At 45.0% G+C, this 22,674-nt stretch overlaps 1 protein-coding gene across 4 annotated transcripts in view; it reads left to right on the forward strand.

Annotated features, from left to right (window-relative positions):
• WDFY4 (WDFY family member 4) overlaps positions 1–22,674 on the forward strand; it is a 257,556-nt gene that overhangs the window by 35,506 nt on the left and 199,376 nt on the right. For all 4 annotated transcript variants that reach the window (XM_050959877.1, XM_050959876.1, XM_050959875.1 and 1 more), the window contains 5 exons: positions 8,933–9,122; positions 10,427–10,616; positions 15,229–15,389; positions 17,061–17,513; positions 19,061–19,165. In XM_050959877.1, the coding sequence (XP_050815834.1) occupies positions 8,933–9,122; positions 10,427–10,616; positions 15,229–15,389; positions 17,061–17,513; positions 19,061–19,165 (1,099 nt within the window). The remainder of the gene's footprint in view (positions 1–8,932; positions 9,123–10,426; positions 10,617–15,228; positions 15,390–17,060; positions 17,514–19,060; positions 19,166–22,674) is intronic.

Genomic DNA, 22,674 nt, shown 5'->3' on the forward strand with positions numbered 1-22,674 from the left:
CCTCTGTGCGCTCCCCACAGCGAGCCCGCCTCAGTGGGGTCCTGGGGAAGCCATCGGGTCCTGCACCCCCACTTCGCAGTCAGACATGACTCTTAGCCAGCCAGTAAAACAGAGATTTATTCGATGACAGGAACAGGGTCTAAAACAGAGCTTGTAGATACAGCGGACCAGACCCCTCGGCCGGGTCCATTCTGGGGGTCAGTGAGCCAGACCTCCAGGTCTGCCCTCCAACCTCGACCCCAGCCAGCTCCAGACTACCAACCCCTCCCAGCCCCTCCTCTCTGCTCAGCTCCTTTCCCGGGCCAGGAGGTCACTTGATCCCTTTGTCTCCAACACCTTCAGCTGGCACCTTTGCAGAGGAGGGGCCCAGGCCATCATTTGCTAAGAGACAGAGTGTCAGGCATTTAGGTGCACTGGCCCTTTGCTCTGCCAGATACTTAAGAACTGCCTAGGGTACACTGAGGCACCAACACAGTATTCAGAGAAAACATTAAGAACTTTCCCAGTTCGTCACAGTGTTGCCCAGAATATCAATCTTCACGTAGAGGAAGTTCCTGAGGTGGAGGACCCAGTGGTTAGTATATTATCGGCGGAAACACCAACCAGGGTGGCCCTCCCCTTCATCAGATCGATCCAAGCCAGAGCAGACACCATCTGGCAGTCCCCGGCTTCCATCCCACCCACAGTCAGGGGAGTAGAACGAAAATACATGGTGCCTTCTAAGGGGTATGAATACCTCTACGTGCACCCCGCCCCCTGCTCATTGGTGGTACAATCAGTCAATGAACGGGAGCGCCACGGCCAACAAGCCCCCGCGCCAAAATCTAGGGAGGCCAGGTGCATGGATTTGTTGGGCCAGAAAATATACTCTGCTGGAGGCCTTCAGCTCCGTGCGGCGAACCAACAGGCCCTCTTAAGCCGCTACAGCTACAACACCTGGGAGGCTGTCAGCAAGTTTACCGAATTGGTTCCCCAGGACTCCTGTCAGGAGTTCACAGCTCTCCTAGAGGAAGGAAAGAGGGTCACGAGAACCTCGCTACAAGCCTCGTTAGATGCTGCCTACTCTGCAGCCAGAACGGTCGCATCTGGCATAGCTATGCGCCGCATGTCTTGGTTGCAAGTGTCCGGTCTATTGCCTGAGCTACAATACACCATACAAGACTTGCCATTTGATGGACAAGGTTTATTCTCGCAAAAGACAGACCCCAGACTACAGAGTCTGAAGGACAACTGGGTTATTATGCATTCGCTGGGAATGCATACACCCGAGACTCAGAGACGGTCCTTCCGCTCCCAACCTCAGCGCCTTTACCCCCCACCTCGGCCAAGACAGGATCTTGCCCAAAGACGAGATCGTACTACCCGCAGACATCAGTCTGGACCTCAAGGGGGCAACAATTCCGGTCCCGCCAAACCTCCACCGGGACCCAAAGCAAACTTTTGAGGGTGTGCCTGAGAGCAGTGTATCAATTCCCTCCTTGGATCCTCTTCACTTTTACAATCGCCTTTCCCCGTTCCTTCCGGCATGGTCCCAGCTGACCTCAGATCATTGGGTCCTACGTACGCTGGAGCTTGGATACCATCTTCAGTTTATTTCTCCCCCTCCCTCCCACTCCCCCTCCTCGTCCCTCTTCAGGGACCCCTCTCACGAGCAACTCCTCATTCAGGAGGTTTGCAAGCTCCTCTCAATCGGAGCTATAGAGGAGGTGCCGGAGGAGGTAAGGGGCAAGGGGTTTTATTCCTGATATTTCTTAATCCCCAAGACAAAAGGGGGCATCTGGCCCATCCTGGACCTGTGAGGACTGAACAAATTCATCAAAAAGTTCAAGTTCCGCATGGTATCCCTAGGAACCATCATTCCTTCCCTGGATCCTGGAGATTGGTACGCTGCTCTCGACATGAAGGACGCCTATTTCCACATTGCAGTTTATCCCCCACACAGGAGGTATCTGCGCTTTGTGGTAAATCAGGGTCACTACCAGTTTACTGTCCTTCCCTTTGGTCTTTCCTCGGCCCCTCGGTCTTCACGAAGTGTATGGCGGTCATCGCTGCTTCCCTGCGCCGTCGTCGAATACACGTCTTCCCTTACCTCGACGACTGGCTTATCTGAGGGGCTTCAGAGGCACAGGTCATCAGCCATGTTGCCATCATCAGGGAGCTGTTTATGCGTCTAGGCTTTTTCATCAATTTGGACAAGTCCACCCTGGTGCCTACGCAGAGGATAGAATTTATCAGGGCAATGCTGGACTCCAACCTTGCAATGGCCAGTTTGCCCCTACACCAGTTTCAGGCCATAGTCTCCCTTGTCAAAAGTCTTCAGAGCTTTCCAACCACCTCTGCTCGTACTTTCCTTGCTCTCCTGGGGCACATGGCTGCATGCACTTTCGTCACAAGGCATGCCAGACTCCGGATGCGCCCTCTGCAAACCTGGCTCGCTTCGGTCTATCGGCCGGGCAGGGACGCCATGGACATTATTCTGACAGTTCCGCCGAATGTTCTAGGCTCCCTCGACTGGTGGAAGACGTCATCCTGAGTGTGTGCGGGCCTGCTGTTTCATCCTCCCCAGCCCTCCATGCCCCTAACAACAGACGCGTCTTTGCTGGGCTGGGGCACCCACCTAGGGCTCCTGCGCACCCAAGGCCTTTGGTCACCCCGGGAGTTGACGCTCCACATCAATGTACGAGAGCTGAGTGGTCCGGCTGGCATGCCAAGCGTTTCAGCGCCATCTACACGGCTGTTGTGTTGCAGTGTTCACGGACAACACAACGGCCGTGTATTACATCAACAAGCAGGGTGGACATGGTCCTCCCCTTTGTGTCAGGAGGCGATACGGCTGTGGGACTTCTGCATAGCCTACTCCATACATCTAGTGGCCTCCTTTCTCCCGGGAGTACGGAACACTCTCGCAGATCACCTGAGCAGATCCTTCCTATCATACGAATGGTCTATCCGTCCAGACGTTCTCCATTCGATTTTCCGGAGGTGGGGCTTTCCCCACATAGACCTGTTTGCATCCAGAATGAACAGGAAGTGCCAGGTGTTCTGCTCCCTACAGGGTCGCTCCCCGGGCTCTCTGTCGGACGCGTTCCTGATTCCGTGGACGGGCCACCTCTGTTACGCCTTCCTACCGTTCCCTCTCGTCCACCGAGTCCTGCTCAAGCTCCGCAGGGACAGATCCCGCCTTATCCTGATCGCTCCGGCTTGGCTGAGGCAGCACTGGTACACCATGCTGCTCGACCTGTCCCTGGCAGACCCAATTCCCCTGCCCCTCTGGCCGGACCTGATCACACAAGACTTCGGTAGGATGCACCATCCGGACCTGCAGTCCCTTCATCTGACTGCATGGCTCCTGTCTGGTTAAACCAGTTGGAGTTGTGCTGTTCTGCCACAGTACAGCAGGTGTTGCTGGGAAGCAGGAAGCCCTCCACGCGCTTGACGTACCTCGCAAAGTGGAAGTGCTTCTGCCACTGGTGTGACCAGCACGGCCATTCTCCACATTCTGTATTAGTCTCCGTTATCCTGGACTACGTGTGGTCTCTCACGTAGCAGGGGTTGGCGATTTCCTCTCTGCGAGTACATCTTGCGGCTATATCCACCTTCCATCCAGGGGAAGCTGGCAGTTCCATTTTTTCCCACCCTATAGTTTCCAGATTCCTCAAAGGCTTGGAGCGACTATACCCACAGGTCAAATGCCCTACCCCTACCTGGGACCTGAACCTCATCTTAACCAGGCTCATGGGGCCCCCTTTTGGGCCTTTGGCCACATGCTCGTTGCTGTACCTGTCCTGGAAAACAGCTTTCCTAGTCGCTGTCACCTCGGCTAGACGAGTCTCAGAGCTTCGTGCATTGACTTCATATACTGTGTTCCATAAGGACAAGGTACAGCTGCGACCGCACCCGGAATTCCTCCCTAAGGTCATCTCTGCCTTTCACGTTAACCAGGACATCTTTCTGCCAGTCTTTTGTCCAAAGCCGCATTCATCGCGATGAGAGCAACAGCTCCATACTTTGGATGTCTGGAGCGCTCTCGCCTTCTACGTGGAGAGGACCAAGCCCTTCCGGCGCTCACCTCAGCTATTTGTGGCGGTGGCGGAACATATGAAGGGCATGGCAATCTCCTCCCAACGTATTGCATCTTGGGTTACATCATGTATTCGGGCTTGCTATGACTTGGCTCATGCTCAGGCGGGCCATCTCACTGCCCACTCTACTCAGGCTCAAGCTTCATCTGCTGTATTCTTGGCCCATGTTCCCATACAGGACATCTGCCGCGCGGCCACCTGGTCTTCCATCCATACCTTTGCATCGCATTACGCATTGGTCCAACAGTCTAGAGACGATACCGCCTTAGGCTCAGCGGTATTACATTCTGCAACGTCTCACTCCGACCCCTCCGCCTAGGTAAGGCTTGGGAATCACCTAACTGGAATGGATATGAGCAAGCACTCGAAGAAGAAAAGATGGTTACTCACCTTTGTAACTGTTGTTCTTCGAGATGTGTTGCTCATATCCATTCCACACCTGCCCTCCTTCCCCACTGTCAGAGTAGCCGGCAAGAAGGAACTGAGGAGCGGATGGGCCAGCAGGGGTATATATCAGGCGCCATAGCGGCGCCACTCCAGGGGGCGACCTGCTGACCCACCGAGTGTTGCTAGGGTAAAAAAGTCTCCGACGAACGTGCACGTGGTGTGCGCACACCTAACTGGAATGGATATGAGCAACATATCTCGAAGAACAACAGTTACAAGGTGAGTAACCATCTTTTCTTGCATCTTGTTTGCAATGTTTTCTGCCTCTCGTATAGTTTCTCCCTTTTGTGATTGGTCTTCAGCTATATTTTCTAATGCATCCATATGCCCAAATATGTTTTAAGAACTTCCCATTGTTGTGTTGAGGCAGAGAAAAATGTATAAAGTAACTGGATGTTGAGAAAAACCTTACTACCACCAGACAACAATCAACAGCACTGCGGCCAACAAGATTGAGAGTGTGCAGCACATGGTATGAATATGGTATATTTGTTCTGTTCTATAAGCATCTTTCTGCATTCCTTGATAATGCCCTGACACATTGGCAGCATTGTCATAAGATTGACCTCTGCACTTCGAGAAATCTATTTTGCAAACTTGGCACAGATAATGCAGTACTTGATTTGCCATTTCTTCACCAGTGTGGCTTTTCAAATTGAGGAATGTTATAAATCGTTCAACTGGTTTTCCATCTGTGGGAGAGACACATCTTAGTAAATACTCAGTTGATCAACATGTGAAAGATCAGGTGTACAGTCGACAGATAAATTGAAGTACCCAGCAGTACTTATTTCGTCCACAATAGCTGAACGAACTTTGTCACTCATTAGATCAATGAGTTCATCACATATTGTCTTGGATAAGTATGATGGGTTACCTTTGCCAGTATTCCCATATATTGAGATATGGCCTGCTAAAAATGGGTCAAACTGAGCCACAAGCTCCAGCAATCCCAATAAATTTCCATTCTGCAATGATCCAAATGTGTCATTTGATCTCTGGAAAGGCAGACCACATTCAGCTAATATTTGAATAACAGCTATATTATGCTGCGAGACATGTTGCCAGTATTCACTCTCCCCTTTAATTTGTTCTTCCAATTTTTGTGTTAATCCAAAGCCCTGTCTTCGATTTAAATATGTCAACATTCAATCTCTGTGAGTAGTGCTATTTTCATGTTGTTCAATTAAAACAGTATTCTGCCAGTCACTAAAACCATCTGCAGCAAACCAGGATGTTGAAGGTTTATATGCAAAAAGTTTGCAAACAGTACACAGACCCTGTTGATGGTGAATACAGTAGCCGTTCTCGAGTGTATTTCTCACCATTCACATTCATGCCGAAAAATATTTTTTGTGGACAATATCTTGTTTGTTTGCCATTGGTAAAAGTCCAGTGTGATTTCTCAAATGGCCCCGTGTGGTGTTGACAGTCATTTGGTCCACAATTTATCCGGTAAGCTACATCATCGGTACTGAAATCAACCCACATACGAGGATCTTTTCTCCTATTATTTACAGCATGAGCAGGTTGAGTCTCTGATACATCCACACCTTCTAGAACAATGTCTGTTTTACCACCAGGAGTAGGATGATCAGTTACAGTCTCTGATTTCCTCGCATTATTTCGATCTGCGTTAGTAGGACGCCCCCCTGGTTTAGGTGGGGATAAGTAATAAAAAGAGAACAAAAAAACAGGGGAAGAGTGTGTAGTGGAGTGTAAGAAAGTCTAACTAAGTTCTGGTTTTTCCCATGATGACTACTGTACTTCAGTGCTTTTTTTGAAATATCAAATATCAAATTTAAAAAAAATATCTCTTTTTTTTTGGTGTCCCCTGCTTTGTTGGTGCCCTAAGCACGTGCTTAGTCTGGCTATTGGGTAATCCAGCCCTGAATAACAGATATTACCTCACCCATCTTGTCTTTCATTTCCTGAAAAAGGGTACTGTTTTAGTCTTGTTTAGATTTGCTTTTGACTGCAGTGATATAAGTGTACTGTTGGCTGTCCCAGAACTCAGCAGGCTGCATGGCTGTACCATGAAACCCATGGGAACCATATTCTAGGCTAGGGGAGTGCAAACATTTTGGCCCGAGGGCCACATTGGGGTTGCAGAACTGTATGGAGGGCCCGGTAGGGAAGGCTGTGTCTCCCCAAACAGCCTGGCCCCCACCCCCTATCCAAACCCTCCCACTTCCCGCCCCCTGACTGACCCCCTCAGAACCCCTGACCCATCCAGCTCCTCTTGCTCCTTTTCCCCTAACTGCTTCCTCCTGGGACCCCCTGCCCCTAACCACCCCCAGGACCCCACCCCCTTTCCAACCTCCCTGTTCCCAGTTCCCTGACTGCTTTGACCCCATCCACACCTCCGCCCTCTGACAGCCCCCCCCGGGACTCCCAAACTTATCCAACCCCCCAATCCCTTGCCCACCCGCTGAGACCCCCTGCCCCTTGTCCAGCCCCTTGGCTCCAGCCCCCTTACCATGCCGCTCAGAACAGCAAATCTGGCAGCTGTGCCACCTGGCCGGAGCCAGCCATGCCACCGCACTGCTCAGCAGGAGAGCGCAACCCCACCACCCAGAGCGCTGCCCGCACGGCGGCAACATGGCTGCATTGGAGGGGGGACAGTGAGGGAGGGGCCGGGGGCTAGCATCCCTGGCTGGGAGCTCACGGGTCGGGCAGGATGGTCCCATGGGCCGTACTTTGCCCACCTCTGTTCTAGGCATTTAGGGGGAGAGGGAGATGAAATCCAACAGCTGTTGGGTAGCATGTGAGTAGCTTTGATCTGGTGGGAGTCCAGGATTGGAAATCACACTTGCAGGAGTCATTGGTTGCCTGAACTCACTAAGGTGGTGAGAGAGAGAGAGTAAGGAAGAAGCCAAGATTCCTGAACAGCCTATTCAGTCCTTTTGTAAAAGACCATGGGACTTAATAGAGAATGGCAACTTTTTTCCATAGAATTTTTAAGCCATCCTATAGAATTCTAGAACAAGGACTATTGTTCTGTGACGTTCTGTAGATTGTCCTAACAGCTCTAGAGAGAGGATCTCACTGTCTGTTAGATTCTATAGAGTTTGAGTAATATCCATAGAGCCCTATCGGTTTAATCACTGTCAAATTCAATAAGGCTTTTCCATAAGTACAGTTTGGACCCCTCCTTCATGAGAGATTAAAGGGTATGAGCAGTAAAATTTCTCAGTGGGCCAGAAGAGAAATCCAAAGGCTCCCTCTGGAGTGGTACTTCATTGTGTCTGTAGTGTGTTGCTGGCACTGGCTAGCCCAGAGTTTTGTGTTACACTGAATTACCATGCTGGTTCATTTCCCCCCTGTGCACATTGGCTGAGATTTCCATGCCAACATAAACACACAGCCCTCACTGAAGGTAAATGTTTGCTTTGAAAATCTTAGATATTGTTTAGAAATCTAAATGACAGTAAAGCACATGATGGCGCTGACAATTGCTAGGAGTCCCAGTGATATCTTCTGACCACCCCACAAAATAGGGCCTAGTTCTGCAAAATGCCAAATGGCCTTAATTCCCATGGAAGCTAATGGGAGGAGACCAAGTCTGTACCTTGGACCTCCTGTAATGTAATGTAATACATGATATTTATTATTTGTCTGCCTTTGGTGTTCTTTGTGCTTGGCTTAGAACCAGCAGTGAGCTGCATATAAGGTACAAGCTAGGGCAGGGAGAAGGTAGAAAGATGCCATCTATCCTGTATTAAGTATTGGGCCAGAGATCCTTACTAAATGTGATTAAGGCAGGGATAACTATTCTTAGGTACCTGAAGGTGCAACAAGGGATTGTGTAGGTGCAAGAAAGATTTACATATTAAAACTAAGGAGAGGTTCTACTGGGCAGAAGACATTTATTGAGGGATCACTTTTGCTTCCAGTCATGAGGTTCCATGAGAGTTCCACCAGAACAATGACACTGTCAACCAATAAGCAGAGACCAGTGATAGTGGGAGACTGACCTTCCACTGGAGCTGGGACCAAGCTGTGGAACTCCATGCTGCAAGAGATAAGAGTGACCTTGGAACTGGCCAGTTACAGAAGTGAATGAAAATCTCATTCCATCAACTTATCTTTCCCTCCAATTTTTACACCTGCATGGGCCCCTACACACCTGAACTATAAACTAATCTTGTTATGTCTGCAGGCTGGGACTGAGGACAGATCTTCTTGTTCTGATGGTTAGATACTTGGGAGAGGTTCTGATATTATGGTGATAGCGGCCATAGTATTCATAGTATAAAGTATTCCGCTGCTTTTGTTTTCAGTGGAACTGCATCCACTAATTTAGGATCAGATTTGACCTGATATATTCAAGCCTATGGAGCCCTTGTATACTTCCCAGAATTCTGCATTTAATTTGCATTATAATCAATTTTCTTTTCCAGACAATGCTCAACTTATACAGGGAGGAACAAGGTTTAGAGGAACTTCTGTCAGCTGCCGAGCTTCAGTCTCTAATTATAGCAACAGCCTCACTCTGGGACCAGTGCAACCTCTCATGGAAAGCACCCACAAGCCGTGTGCTTCGGACAATTTCAAAGGCCCAGACCAAAAATGCCATCATGTACCTACAAGGTTTGGTTTTTCCTGAGCACCCGTGGAATGAATTCCTGCAAGAAAAATCGCATTTGGCTAGGTTTCATTTCTACATTCCCCCAAGAGTCAATCACTTGCAAATGCATGAGCTTCTAGACTAGAGCTCAATCTAGTGCTGGTGGGAACCTGGGAACTGAAGTCCTTTATTTATGCATAGAACAGAAAGTTACAGGCAGCAGCATGTCATGTCCTGTCCCACTTCCACCAAAGGTACCCAAGGCAAGAGATACATTAAAGAGTTACAAGTCACATGACCCCAGAGCCAATTCGCTTCTCTGGGGTTCCCCAGCTTTCTAAATATTGCTCCCCTGATATTTGCATAGCACCTTGCTGAACTTTTGTCAGCTGCAGTGCCCAGTGCATTGGGAAATCCTGATTGGCTTCTTCCTAGCGGGAATTTTCCATTAGATTAGAGGTGTTTTCATTTTTAAAAAAAATGCAAAGATTACTTATCTCCACCTTGCAAAAGAAAAATCAATCAGGATAATTTATAATAAACATTCTGCCATCAGAACTTCCTCCTAGAGTGTAAATGTGTGTGGTGGGGTTTTTTTTGTGTGTGTTTTTTTTAATGCAAAAGTCCCCAAACATGGTTTCTTCATTCACACCACTTGTGAGATCAGGTCCTTGTGTAGTAAGAGGTAGACTGACAGCAGGTGAGTTGTCTAAGAATTGCCAGCATGACTACACTTGGAAGCTGGGCTACAAGACTAAATGGAAAAGACCAGTCAACAATAGTAGCTTCAGAGCAAAATGTGTCCTCCTCATTGTGAAAAACTATTAATCTCTATCTGAGAATGTTATCATCTTAATACAAGATAATCTAATTATCTGTCAAGTATCAGAGGGTAGCCGTGTTAGTCTGGATCTGTAAAAGCAGCAAAGAATCCTGTGGCACCCACAGGATTCTTTGCTGCTTAATTATCTGTCATTCATTTACCATGTATCAAAAGGGCTGGACTCACAGTATGTAGATTTCATTGGGGGCAGATTTATATTAATAAAGCTGCTTGCATTTCTGTGGGTCAAACACAGAAATTTAATGGAAATTGAGGAATGAACTTTTTTTTATTTTTAAATTTTATTATTCTAAAGCCAGCAGTGTATTCCTGTATTCTGCTCACCACCTCCCCAAATCTCTTCTCCAGCCAAAAGAAGAATTAACTGCCCTGTTTGATTGGGAAATGTAATGTCAAGCATGTTGTTACATTTTGTCTGTGATTTTGCAGTTGTTTGTAACATCAGGCTGTCAATACTAAACATGTGCTGTCGTTTATTCACAGCTGCGGACTGCATTAAGATAGCCATTCAGAATCTATTCAAGTTGGCTGACACCTTGCCGGCTTCTGACATGTGTGAGGCAGTTAGCATCATCTTGTGTTTTGTTAAGGATTCCTATCCTATCTCCTCAGCTTTGTTTTTGGAGTTTGAAAATAATGATGGATACCAGCTCCTGATAAAAATTTTACTTAGGTGAGTATGGAGTTTTCACTTGGTTTCTAGGGGATGATAAAACATAGGTCTAATTCAGGGGTCAGCAGCCTTTCAGAAGTGCTGTGCCGAGTCTTCATTTATTCACTCTAAGGTTTCGCATGCCAGTAATACATTTTAACATTTTTAGAAGGTCTCTTTCTATAAGTCTATAATATATAACTTAACTGTTGTTGTATGTAAAGTAAATAAGTTTTTTTAAATGTTTAAGAAGCTTCATTTAAAATTTAATTAAAATGCAGAGCCCCCCGGACTGATGGCCAGGACTTAGGCAGTGTGAGTGCCACTGCAAATCAGTTCCTGTACCGCCTTCGGCACCCGTGCCATAGGTTGCCTACCCCTGGCAAATTAAATGTAATAATATAATTTTCAGAGGTGATGATGGCTTGTTTTAAAATTTCAATTGCATTTTAGAAAGATCCAGGTAACATAGTGGGCAAGTGAAGCACTGAGGTGCTGGTAAACAAAGGGTCTCATTTAGCAAACCACTGACAACACCGCACTGCTGTTTAAAGAGCGGGACCGCAGCATAACTTCTCCCTTTGAAACCACAAGGGGAAGTTCCAATTGAAGAAGTTAGTGTAGAGGTAGGTTAGGGAATTACCTAAATTGAGACCCAGACCAGGTTTTGTTCATCAAATACTAGTATATGGATAATATCAGAAGAAACCTCAACTGGACCTACTTTGCTCAGAAAGGCTCCCCTGGTCATGAATTCTTTGTCCAGAGGAAGCATTTCACCTGATGGAGCAGATCTCTAAGTAAAAAGCTAAACCAATGTGCATGTTTAGGATTAATATGCTCGCACCTCGACAAGACCCATGGGTTACCCTGGGTAGAGCTGGGCAACATTTTTTGACCAAAACTTTTTTTGGTGAAAAATGCAGATTTGGCAACATTAACACATTTCACAAAATGTTAATTTTGCCAAATTATTTGTCAGGATAAAACCCTTTAAAAATTTTGAAAAAAAAGAAAATGTCATCAACAGTCATGATACATTTTGATTTTTCTGTTCAAGATGAATTTTTCTTTTAAATTTCTCTTTTTTTTTTAGAATTTAAAAATGTCCAAAAAAAGGCTCAAAATTGAAACAAAGTGTTTTGTTTCAGGTCGAAAGAAATGTTTATTTTGATCTGAAACAATTTTTTAAAAAATGGGCTCCATGGATATTACTCAAAAAATAAAAATTGCTTCAGAATTTCCACAAAGCCAAAAAAATCCATCATTTGCCTGCCTCTAATCTTGGGTCAAAACACAAAGCAGTTTTGTCTGCTATTTCTACTATTATTGCACTCTTTATTAAGGCCCTGAGTTTACTACATCAACAGCCAGTGGAATAACCATGAACCAGTTTTCCCAAAAGCACTGAGCAGTCCTCAAGTTAAGAGAGTCCCTGCAGACTTTACCATCCAGCATAGTTTCCACCATAGTCGCCAGCCTCTCCTCCTTCTCCCTCCCCCCACACTAGTGAAGGCCTCAGGGCTGTCGGGGGGCAGGGCAAGTGGGGCAATTTACCCCGGGCCCCACAGGGGCCCCCACTTGAATATAGTATTGCAACTTTTTTTTATGGAAGGGGCCCCCAAAATTGCTTTGCCCCAGGCCCCCTGAATCCTCTGGGTGGCCCTGGAAGGCCTTGTGTGCACCAAAAATACAGCTATTCCAGGTAACTCTCCGGAAGAGTTCTGGTGCTATAACTTGTACCACTTCCCCAGATAAAATAACTATGTCTATAGCAGGGCTTTTGCCAACCTAGCTATATTGGTTAGGGGGGCAATTTTTTCACCTTCTTAAGTGACTGAGCTCTCCCAGCAGAAAAGCACAGACTAGCCCTGAGAGGCAGAAAAACCTGCATTTTATAGGGCTTCAGGCTCCTTCTCTTCCCAGCATTCTTTGCCAAACTGGGATTGACAGGCAGGCCTCCCAGCCTGTCCCCACTCTTTCAGTGAGAGACCTTCCTGTATGCTGATATCCTGAATCTGTTCTGTAGGTAAGGCCAAATCTTCCAGGTCCCATTTCCTGCTTTTTTTTCTTAAAACCAGACACCAGTGTCATGCTGTCTGGACTGGTTCTCGACTGTGAATACCTACCTTAAAGCAGACTGTCAAAAATAGACAGACACCTCAAACCACTGGTGTGTCCTGTGGTTAGATTTCACCAAGTCAGTAACAAATGTGAACTCCTGGATCATTGTAATAGCCTCACCATGGAGTCACAGACAGTCCCCTGTGACTCTCCAGTCTGTCTTGCCACGCAAGCAAGCTGGACTTACTGACAAATAGTCACATACACCAAAAGTCACACACTATTCAGTTTGTTTCCAGTCCCAAGAGACCAGTCACTTACCCCACATCAATTGGTACCCTAGATCTTACACCAAAGGCAACGCTTGTATTCAAACCCATAATAAACTATCTAAAGGTTTATTAATTAGGAAAAAGAAATGAGAGTTATTTGCAGGTTAAAGCAAGCAAACATACTGTGGTGAACTGCATTCAATTAGGGTGAACTGCAGAGAATGGAGCAGACATGTTCAGGGTGTACCAGCATAGCTTGGACCTCAGTCTTGCGACTCAACTTCCCCTGATGAAGCTTAAGCAGATCTGAGATAACAGAATCAGGACCCAAGGATCTTTTATAAAATTTTATGTTCTCTTTGACAAGTTTCTTGGGGAACACAGGTAATTTAGGATGACTTAGCTATACAAATTAACATAAGGCAATTGGCTTGTTCCTCCACTATTCACAGGGGATGATTTTCTATACATTTGAAAGAGAGATAAATACAGAGATATCCCATGTTTACAATTTATTTAAATTCTAGGGTGTTTGTTTGATCTCTGAATTATCAGAATACAGCATAGACAGGGACTGTTGATGACATTGTCGACCTTACTCGTACATATGTAAATACGCAAAACACAACCATTACCTTGCCACATGTCTTTAAGGGTTGAATTTGAGTAATTTATTTTGCAGGATGTTTAATTCTTTCTAGCCATGCATCACAGATATACACAACTGAGTTGCAGTCTAAATCCTAAGAGTGACAATGTTGTAGTGATCTGTCACATCAACGAGTGTTTCAGGGTATACCCAGGAAGTAACCCCTGGGAATCTCTGGCTTCAGTTTGCTGTCTCTGACCCTGGGAGATTTCCTGTGTCTGTTTTTATTTCCTTCATTCAGCCCCCAAGTCCATAGGACGAGCTTCCTTGCACCTAGCATTTCCAAGGGGTGATGAGACCATCAATCAATCCTTTGTATTGCAATATTCCTTGATGACCTGTCTGATTTTGATAGTTTTTTTGGACAGGCAGGGGGAAACACTCTTCCCATATGAGTTCACAAATTTAGAGCAAACATTTTCAATGCTATAAAGCAAAACTTACATATTTCCTTACAGCATGGCATACAAACATTACAAATAAGATTAACACATGTGGCCACTTATGAATGTTCTATAGAGTCTAAACATTAAATACATTCTTATAAAACCAATACCTAATACATAAGTGACCTGATCTGGTCTCCAGCTATGAGTTTGTCTGTTATTAGCTAATGTCTGCAGCCTTGGCAAGAGCTGCTACCCGGCCTGCCAGTGTCACAATCATCTCCCCCTTACCCCCACTGAAAACCCTAGAAGAGGAAAAGATGGTCTTTTATTCCCTGAGGCTTTTCTAATTTGTAATGATAGCTTGTTCTGGCACACAGACCTGTGCACAAATAGGTCTGAGGAGAAAGATTGCACTAGTCCCAATCATAAGAGCAGTGGACGTAACAACATGATATATGGCTGACTGCTTTTCACCACTTGCTCTTTCTCCCTTTGATCTAAGCTACTGCAAATCTGGGAGATGTTTGGAACCAGCCTACGGTTTAAGAGACACTTCAATGCACTAGCTATGTGTCTAATCCCATATGGATAGCACACATATCAGATTAAACAATGTCTTTCCCTTCCAGTGGGCCCATGGGTCTGTAAATCTCAGGCTGTTTTGTAGAAACTAAATAATTATATATGTTTGTGGTTTATATTTTGCTAATTGTGTTTCCTTTTTTATTTTATTTTTAAGTATAGGCTAACATTCTGAGTTGGATTTCTAGAGCTGTCTGAAATATTCCAAATTATGTTTTTTTTAAATTATAAATTTGTTAATTTTGACCCAAAAAATCAGGATATATTTTTTGTGAAAAATTTTCCCTTTTCCAACTGGTGCTGTGGATTGCATTTCTAGTGGTACATGTAATGGGACTTAATTTCAATATTGGTTAGTTTCTTCTTTTGCAGTGACTTATTGACCTCATCCCTTTAATTATCTGGTTCAGTTTGTAGTTCTTCCCCTGATCCAACTGTGGAGTTAGTCAAACTGTCAGATTATCTGGAGAACAATTCAGTTCAATCAGTCGTCCAATCAGTGCAACAGAAATCATAACTGATTACTATGGTGGAAGGATCTGGGGGAGGGAGAAAAGTGAGAAATTGTTACTTCAGTATCTGGTGTCCCTGTAGAATGGGTTCATAAAAGGACCTGGTTATTGTAAATATTACTGAGCCACAAGCATATGACTACATACCCCAATCTTTGTTTTTAGGTGGGAGGGATCTCCGCACAGTGAAGGAGACCACCATGTCGAAGAGGTGCTGGATCTACTGACTTGCCTCACAGTCTGTGGGAAAACTGAACTGAAAGTTTCGGGCAACATTACACATCCTCAGCTACCGCACTTTGATTTTGAACAGACGCAATCCTCTGGTACTGTATATACATATACAAATATTAGTGTGGGCTTAGCATGGAAAAATAAACCATTATGCACAGCATGTGCATGACAGAAGAAAATGTACATGATTGCATGTGTGCATCTGCAGTGCTAAGGTTACATCTACATTGTGACCAGGGATATGAACGGCAGCTCATGTCTGGTTTAATGGCTGCTAGTTTGCTAAAAATAGAAGTGAGAACTGTGTAATGTGGGATTCAGCGTGGGTTGCACAGGCCCGCCTGATGCCCCCGGGGTACATACATGCTTGTGCAGCCAGTGCTGAGGCCTGGGCACTGCATCCTCACTTTTATTTTTAGCAAGCTAACTAAAGTACAGCTAGCATGGGTACATCTACACAAGCTGCCATTCACACTGCCAGCTGCAGTGGAGAGGTGCCATAACCCACATGGCATGGATAACACAGTCAGTACAGCTGGCTGGCAAATGGGCAAAATATCATTATGTAAATGTTCAAAATCATTTACAATATTTCTTTAAAAAAAATCACAAACTGCGCTTATCAAAAAAAAGAATTCTCATTTAACAATGAGAAATATAAAAAACCCCAAATTATTCTATCAGCATAGTCACACAGTGGAACTGTTTAAAAAAAATCACTTTTGAAAATGTTCATATATCTAAGTCTTAATTGTGCAGCCCCAAGGCATCCCGGTGGGGACTTATACAGATGTGTAAGTGTTTACAAGATGTGGGGCCTAAAAGGATACATGGAAAATTTGATGAAAACTTAGCAAACCAACAATTTTTCATAAAAAAATGCAGACATTGTAAGAAAGGGGTAGCTTTGCATTGAAGATTTTCCATTCAAAACATTTCTGTTGTCTCTAAACACAGTTTTTTTACCTGTTCTGACTAATAATTTGGTCTGCCTGTAGACCACCCACAATTGCACCACCCACAAAGTCCCTGATCTGAACAGCTTACAGTCTAAATAGACAAGACAGGCCCAGCGTGGAGGAAGGGGTAGAACCTACAGAGGGATCAGTGGGATTGATTCCCAGCACCATGCTGGCATCACTCTTTTTGTTTTTTGTTTAAATTTTGTGGAGTGAGGTTTGGTTGGGAGGGGACTGGCTAAGCCGAGAGACCAGGGGAGGGAGGGAGTGGGACAAGGCAAGGAAAAGAGGCTATGGAGGGGAAGTGGAGTGAGGCTGAGGTGCAGAGACTGGGGATTAGAAGGCAGGAGGGGCCAGGAGCAAACAGCAAGTCAGCACAGGACAGAAAATGTCTGGAGTCAGACCTGTAGAAAACACGTTCATGGCATCCACCATGCCTGCCAGTCCTTCCTGCGGTACCCACTGAGGCTGCTCTTGTGCCTGCTCCTGCCAAATTCAGTTTCTCTGGACCCTGGGGCTGGCTCCTCCCTGGAAATTTTTCTTCCCCAAGCCCACGTGGCTCAGGGGAGTTGGGGTACTGCATAAAGTTATGTTGTGGGTCACCCCTGCACAGTTCTGGGTCCTGAGGATGCTCAGGAGGGGGTGTTCCCACTTTTCCCCTGTTCCTCTATGCTCCAATACTTGCTGAGACTGGATGTATCTGATTTGTGCTCTTAGATATGCCTTAATAGTGCAGATAGGGCGTCTGTATTGGGCTTGAGATAAGAGTAGTTAAAATGATCTGGCTTGATTTCTGTTTCTCAGGAATGACAGTGAAAAACCTCCAGGCTTTTCAGGTGTTGCAGTCCATCTTCCAGAAAACCAGCAACCTGCACCTCTGTAGAAGAATCTTACTGGCTATAAAAACCATGTGGACCTGGGACACAATGAACTTCTTTCTCCTGGAATGGACACTACAGCCCATCTCCCAGTTCACTGACATCATCCCCCTCAAACCGCACCTGGTTCAGATACAGTTCTTCCAGCTGGTGGAATCAGTGGTGCTAGAACTGTCCTACATCCCGCATGAAATCCTGAAGAAGGTTGAGTGTTTGATAAAGGAGAGCTTGGTGCCGTCCTGCACCATAGCTGCTCTGCGGTGCCTTCACAGCATCACCAAGAGGGACTTGATCTTCACTGACATATTCAGAGACTCTGGGCTCTTGGGCCAGCTGCTGACTCAGCTGAGGAAGCAAGCCAAGATCCTGAGGAAGACAGGTACAGCTGGTTTCATTGGCAATGAGTGGTAGCGCAGGCAGAGTTGTAGGAAAGAGATCTACCCTGAGTGTGTGGAGAGGCCAGTGTTACATGCCAAGGTGCTGGAGTTTGTATGGAAGCTGCCTGGCCCTGGCTTAAATTCCTGAGCTGCTGATGCCACACCAAACTAGTTCCTTCCTGAAATCTGACTTTCTCCAGTTCCACTCATCATATACAGCTTATGGGCTATGCATCAACCACAGGACTTAACCCTCTCTCAGCAGTTTTGTCTCCAGTGGCAGTTATTAAAAAGTTGGCCCAAGTTACCAAAATTAGTGTCTCACTTTGGGTTCTTTGGGAGCCCAATTTAAGATCCTGGGCTTGATTTTCACAGGTGTTGACTATTCTCTTTTCCAGTTAAAGTCACTGGGAGCTGCAGCACTCATCCCCTTTGAAAATCAGGCTCAGGTTATCTCATCGTGGGCACAGCAAGGTCCCCGGAGCACCCATGGCCACTCCCAGAGTCTCTTCCTAGGCACAGTTTTATTTTCCAGACAGAGAGGAAAACAACATGGGCATGACCTTGGCTCCCTGCGGGTTTTCCCCTCTGCTTCTCAGTCCTTCCTGCTTAGGGCTCACTGCAGTACTCTATTGACTGAGCACTGCCTCCCAGGGGTCTCCCCCAGAGGCCCTTTTCCTCACTGCCTCTCCTCCCAGGGGACTGTGGCAGCCTCTCCAAGGGAACTTACTGCTGTTCCTGCTCCCCCTTCCTTACTGACTGCCTGGCTTTTTATAGCCCCAGGTGCTTTTAGAGCCCCTCTTAATTGGCCAAACTGGAAGTATCTGTTCTAGACAGGGGAGCCAGACCCTAAGTACTAAAGGAACACTGACCGGAAGGGTTAGAAGCTGACTTCTTTACAGGGGCAGAGTTAAGGTTGTTTGGGTGCTTTAATGATGCGTTTTCAGACTTTAAAATGTTTGGCCTCCTTTTAAGTATCACTTTAATTCTGAATTTCCTGGTAGTAACAATTTGCTTTTTGATCACTACTATATTCTTTAATGTGTTTTCATCCTTAAGTCACTGACATGTGCACTGTGCCTTAATGAAGAGACTTGTCTGGGAAATGGAAGGAGGTTCTGATTCTTCTGCTAGCTGAAAAGACAATATGGACATATCTATCATAGGTCCCTTTACCATACTGTCTGAGCACCTCACAGTCTTTACTGTATTATACTCACAGCATCTCAGTAGAGCAGAGCCATTATTCCCATTATACAGATGGGGAACTGAGGTGCAGAGAGACTAAGTGGCTTAGCCAAGGTCACACAGGAAGTCTGTAGCAAAGCAAAGGTATTGATCCCAGGTCTCCAGAGTTCCAGGTTAGCACCCTGACTATTGGACCATCCTTCCTCTCTCTCAGTATTTTATCAGGTGCTGTAGGTTTCATGTAGACTGTGCCAGCATTCATGGGAGTCGTATTTGCTGAACACTTGTGCTGAGAGGAATTCTAGTTACCAGGTATCTTGTGGGATATTTGGGGGGAACTCTCTTTGTTTTGTATATGCAGCTGGGACCCAAGCACCCTGTCCGGAGCAAGGCACTGAGAAAGAGCTAACCTGTGTGATGCTGAAGATGGTTGCTGCCCTTGTCCTGGGATCTGTGAGGAACGCTGGTAAGAGAAGATGATGTTTCAACTGTCACAACATCGCCTCTGTGATACTTGGTATTAGATGTCCTGGGTACAGCATAATGAGCATCCGACTCACTTCTTCTGTTCGTATGTTTTATTCAGAAATCATGTTGGATAGCCAGGAATGTAGTAATGGCCATATTGCATCAGGCCATTGGTCCATCTACTCTGGCTCCCGTCTTCCAGCTGTGGCCAATACCTAATGCTTAAGAACATAAGAACGGCCATACTGGATCAGACTAATGGTCGATCTAGCCCAGTATTGTGCCTTTTGATAGTGGCTAGTGTCAGATGCTTCAGAGAGAATTAACAGAACACTGCAGTTATTGAGTGATCCATCCTCTCTTTTCCAGTCCCAGCATCTAGCAGTCAGAGACTTAGGGACACCCAGAGCATGGGGTAGCATCCCTGAGCATCTTGGCTAATAGCCATTAATGGACCTATCCTCCATGAACTTATCTAGTTCTTTTTAAAACCTTATTATACTTTTGGCCTTCACAACAAGTCCCAGAGGTTGACTGTGCATTGTGTGAAGTACTTCCTTTTGTTTGTTTTAAACCTGCTGCCTATTTATTTTCATTGGGTGACTCCTGGTCCTTATGTTACATGAAGGAGTAAATAACACTTCCTTATTCACTTTCTCTACACCAGTCATGATTTTATAGACCTCTATTATGCCCCCCTCTTAGCTGTCTCTTTTCCAAGCTGAAAAGTTCCAGTCTTATTAATCTTTCCTCATATGGAAGCTGTTCCAAACTGCTAATCATTTTTGCTGCACTTTCCTGTACTTTTTCCAATTCCAATGTATCTTTTTTGAGATAGTGAGACTAGAACTGTGCTCAATGTTCAAGATGTGAGTACACCATGGATTTATATAGTGGCATTATGATACTGTCTTACTATCCGTCCCTTTCCTAATGGTTCCTAAAATTCTGTTTTTTTGACTGCCGCTGCATGCTGAACAGATGTTTTCAGAGAACTATCCACAATGACTTGAAGATCTCTTTCTTGAGTGGCAAAAGCTGATTTAGAACTTATCATTTTGTGTATATAATTGGGATTATGTTTTCCAATGTATACTACTTGGAATTTATCAACATTGAATTTCATTTGCCATTTTGTTGCCTAGTTATCCAGTTTTGTGAGACCACTTTATAACTCTTCACAGTCTGCTTTGGACTTAATTATCTTGAATAATTTGGTATCGTCTGCAAACTTTGCCACCTCACTGTTTACCCATTTTTCCAGATCATTTATGAATATATTGAATAGCACTGGTTCCAGTACATATTCTTGGGAGACACTTGTATCTATGTCTGCACTGTGAAAACTGTCCATTTATTCCTGCCCTTTATTTCTTGTCTTTTGACCAGTTACTGATTTATGAGAGGACCTTCCCTCTGATCTCATGACTGCTTACTTGACTTAAGAGTCTTTGGTGAGGGATCTTGTCAAAGGCTTTCTGAAAGTCCAAGTACACTACGTCCACTGGTTCACCCTTGTCCACATATTTCTTTACCCTTACAAAGGATTCTAATAGATTGGTGAGGCATGATTTTCCTTACAAAAGTTGTATTGACTCTTCCTCAAGAAATTGAGTTCATCTATGCGTCTGATAAATCTGTTCTTTACTATAGTTTCAACCAATTTGTCTGGTATTGAAATTAGTCTAACTGTCCTCTAATATCCAGAATTGCCTCTGGAGCCTTTTTTTTTAAAAATCCACATTACAATAGTTATCCTCCAGTCATCTGGTACAGACACTGATTTAAGTGCTGCGTTATACACCAGTTAGTAGTTCTGTAATTTCACATTTGAGGTGCTTCAGAACTCTTGGATGAATATCTGGTCATGGTGACTCACAACTGTTTAGTATATCAATTTGTTCCAAAATCTCCTCTTCTGACACCTCAATCTGGGACAGTTCCTCAGATATGTCTCCTAAAGGGAATGGCTCAGGTATAGGAACCTCCCTCACCTCCTCTGCAGTGAAGATGATTGCAAACAATTCATTTAGCTTCTCCACAATGGCCTTGTCCCTTGAATACTCCTTTAGCACCTTGAGCCTCCAGTGGCCCCGCTGATTGTTTGGCAGGCCTCCTGATTCCGATGTATGTAATTTTTTTTTCAGTTTAGTTTTTGTGTCTTTTGCTAGTTGCTTTTCAAATTCTTTTTTGGCCTTTCTGATTATACTTTCACACTTGACTTCCCAGAGTTTATGCTCCTTTCTTATCCTCAGTAGGATTTGACTTCCAGTTTTTAAAGGATGCCTTTTTGTCTCTAACTACTACTTTTATTCTGTCGTCTAGCCATAGTGACATTTTTTTAATCCTCTTGCAATTTTTTTTAATTTGGGATATACATTTAATTTGAACCTCTATGATGGTGTTTTTAAAAAGTTTCCATGCAGCTTGCCAGCATTTCATTCTTGTGACTATTCCTTTTAATTTTCCTTTAACTAGCTTCCTCATTTTTGTGTAGTTCCCCTTTTTGAACTTAAATGCTACTGTGGTGGAGGCTTCTTTGGTATCCTCCCTCCCATGGATGTTAAATTTCATTACATTATCACATACTTCAGAACAGCAGCGTGAAAACCCTCATAATCCACTAGGCCAAGAGGAAAACTTCCTCTTCATTTTAAAGGTTCGTTTCCTTTTGAGTTTCTCTTAATAGTTCAGACATTGTTACAACATGTTTAACTGTATTACAGTAGTGCTTGCATTAGGGTGACCAGACAGCAAATGTGAAAAATCGGGATGGGGTGGGGGGTAATAGGAGCCTATATAAGAAAAAGACCAAAAAATCAGGACTGTCCCTATAAAATTGGGACATCTGGTCACCCTAGCTGCATGCCCAAGCTGAGATCTGGGCCCCATTATGCTAGGTACTGCACAAACACTGAGCAATAGGCCCTGCCTGTAAGATCTTGGTCTAAATAGGCAAGACGGTCAAAGGATGAGAGGACAAACTGAGGCACAGAGAGATGAAGTGACTTGCCTAAAGTCACTGAGCAGCTGAGTCAGGAATAGAACCCAGGTCTCCTGAGTCCTAGTCTAGTGGTCTATTCACTAGATGCCAAGAAGGAAATATTTAAAAAACATACATATTTTGTATGAGTGAGTTTCTCCCCCAATAATCCCTAATTTGTCCCTAGTCACCTACTCTGTAGTGAAACTCGGGATGATTTATACAATGACTTAGTTGTAGACCGGGGAAAATAACACAGCCGTCCATTCTACTGGATTTTCTTAGATGGTACCTGTTTCCAGGTATCTACATATGCACTTAGACACTAGACCGGTTATGTGCTGGCACTAGTAACTGATCTCTGCACACAAACTGGACACTTGCGCACACACATTCACTAGGTGTGTGCAGTTGGAGCCTTGTGATAGTGCACAGTTGACATGGAAAATTTGCCTCCGTGTTCAAACCCATATTGTGATTGGACATAAACTATGCTCGGTTATATGGGCACCAATTGAACTAAC

Source organism: Gopherus flavomarginatus, chromosome 6 (assembly GCF_025201925.1).
Source record: "Gopherus flavomarginatus isolate rGopFla2 chromosome 6, rGopFla2.mat.asm, whole genome shotgun sequence".
Lineage (NCBI taxonomy): Eukaryota > Metazoa > Chordata > Testudines > Testudinidae > Gopherus > Gopherus flavomarginatus.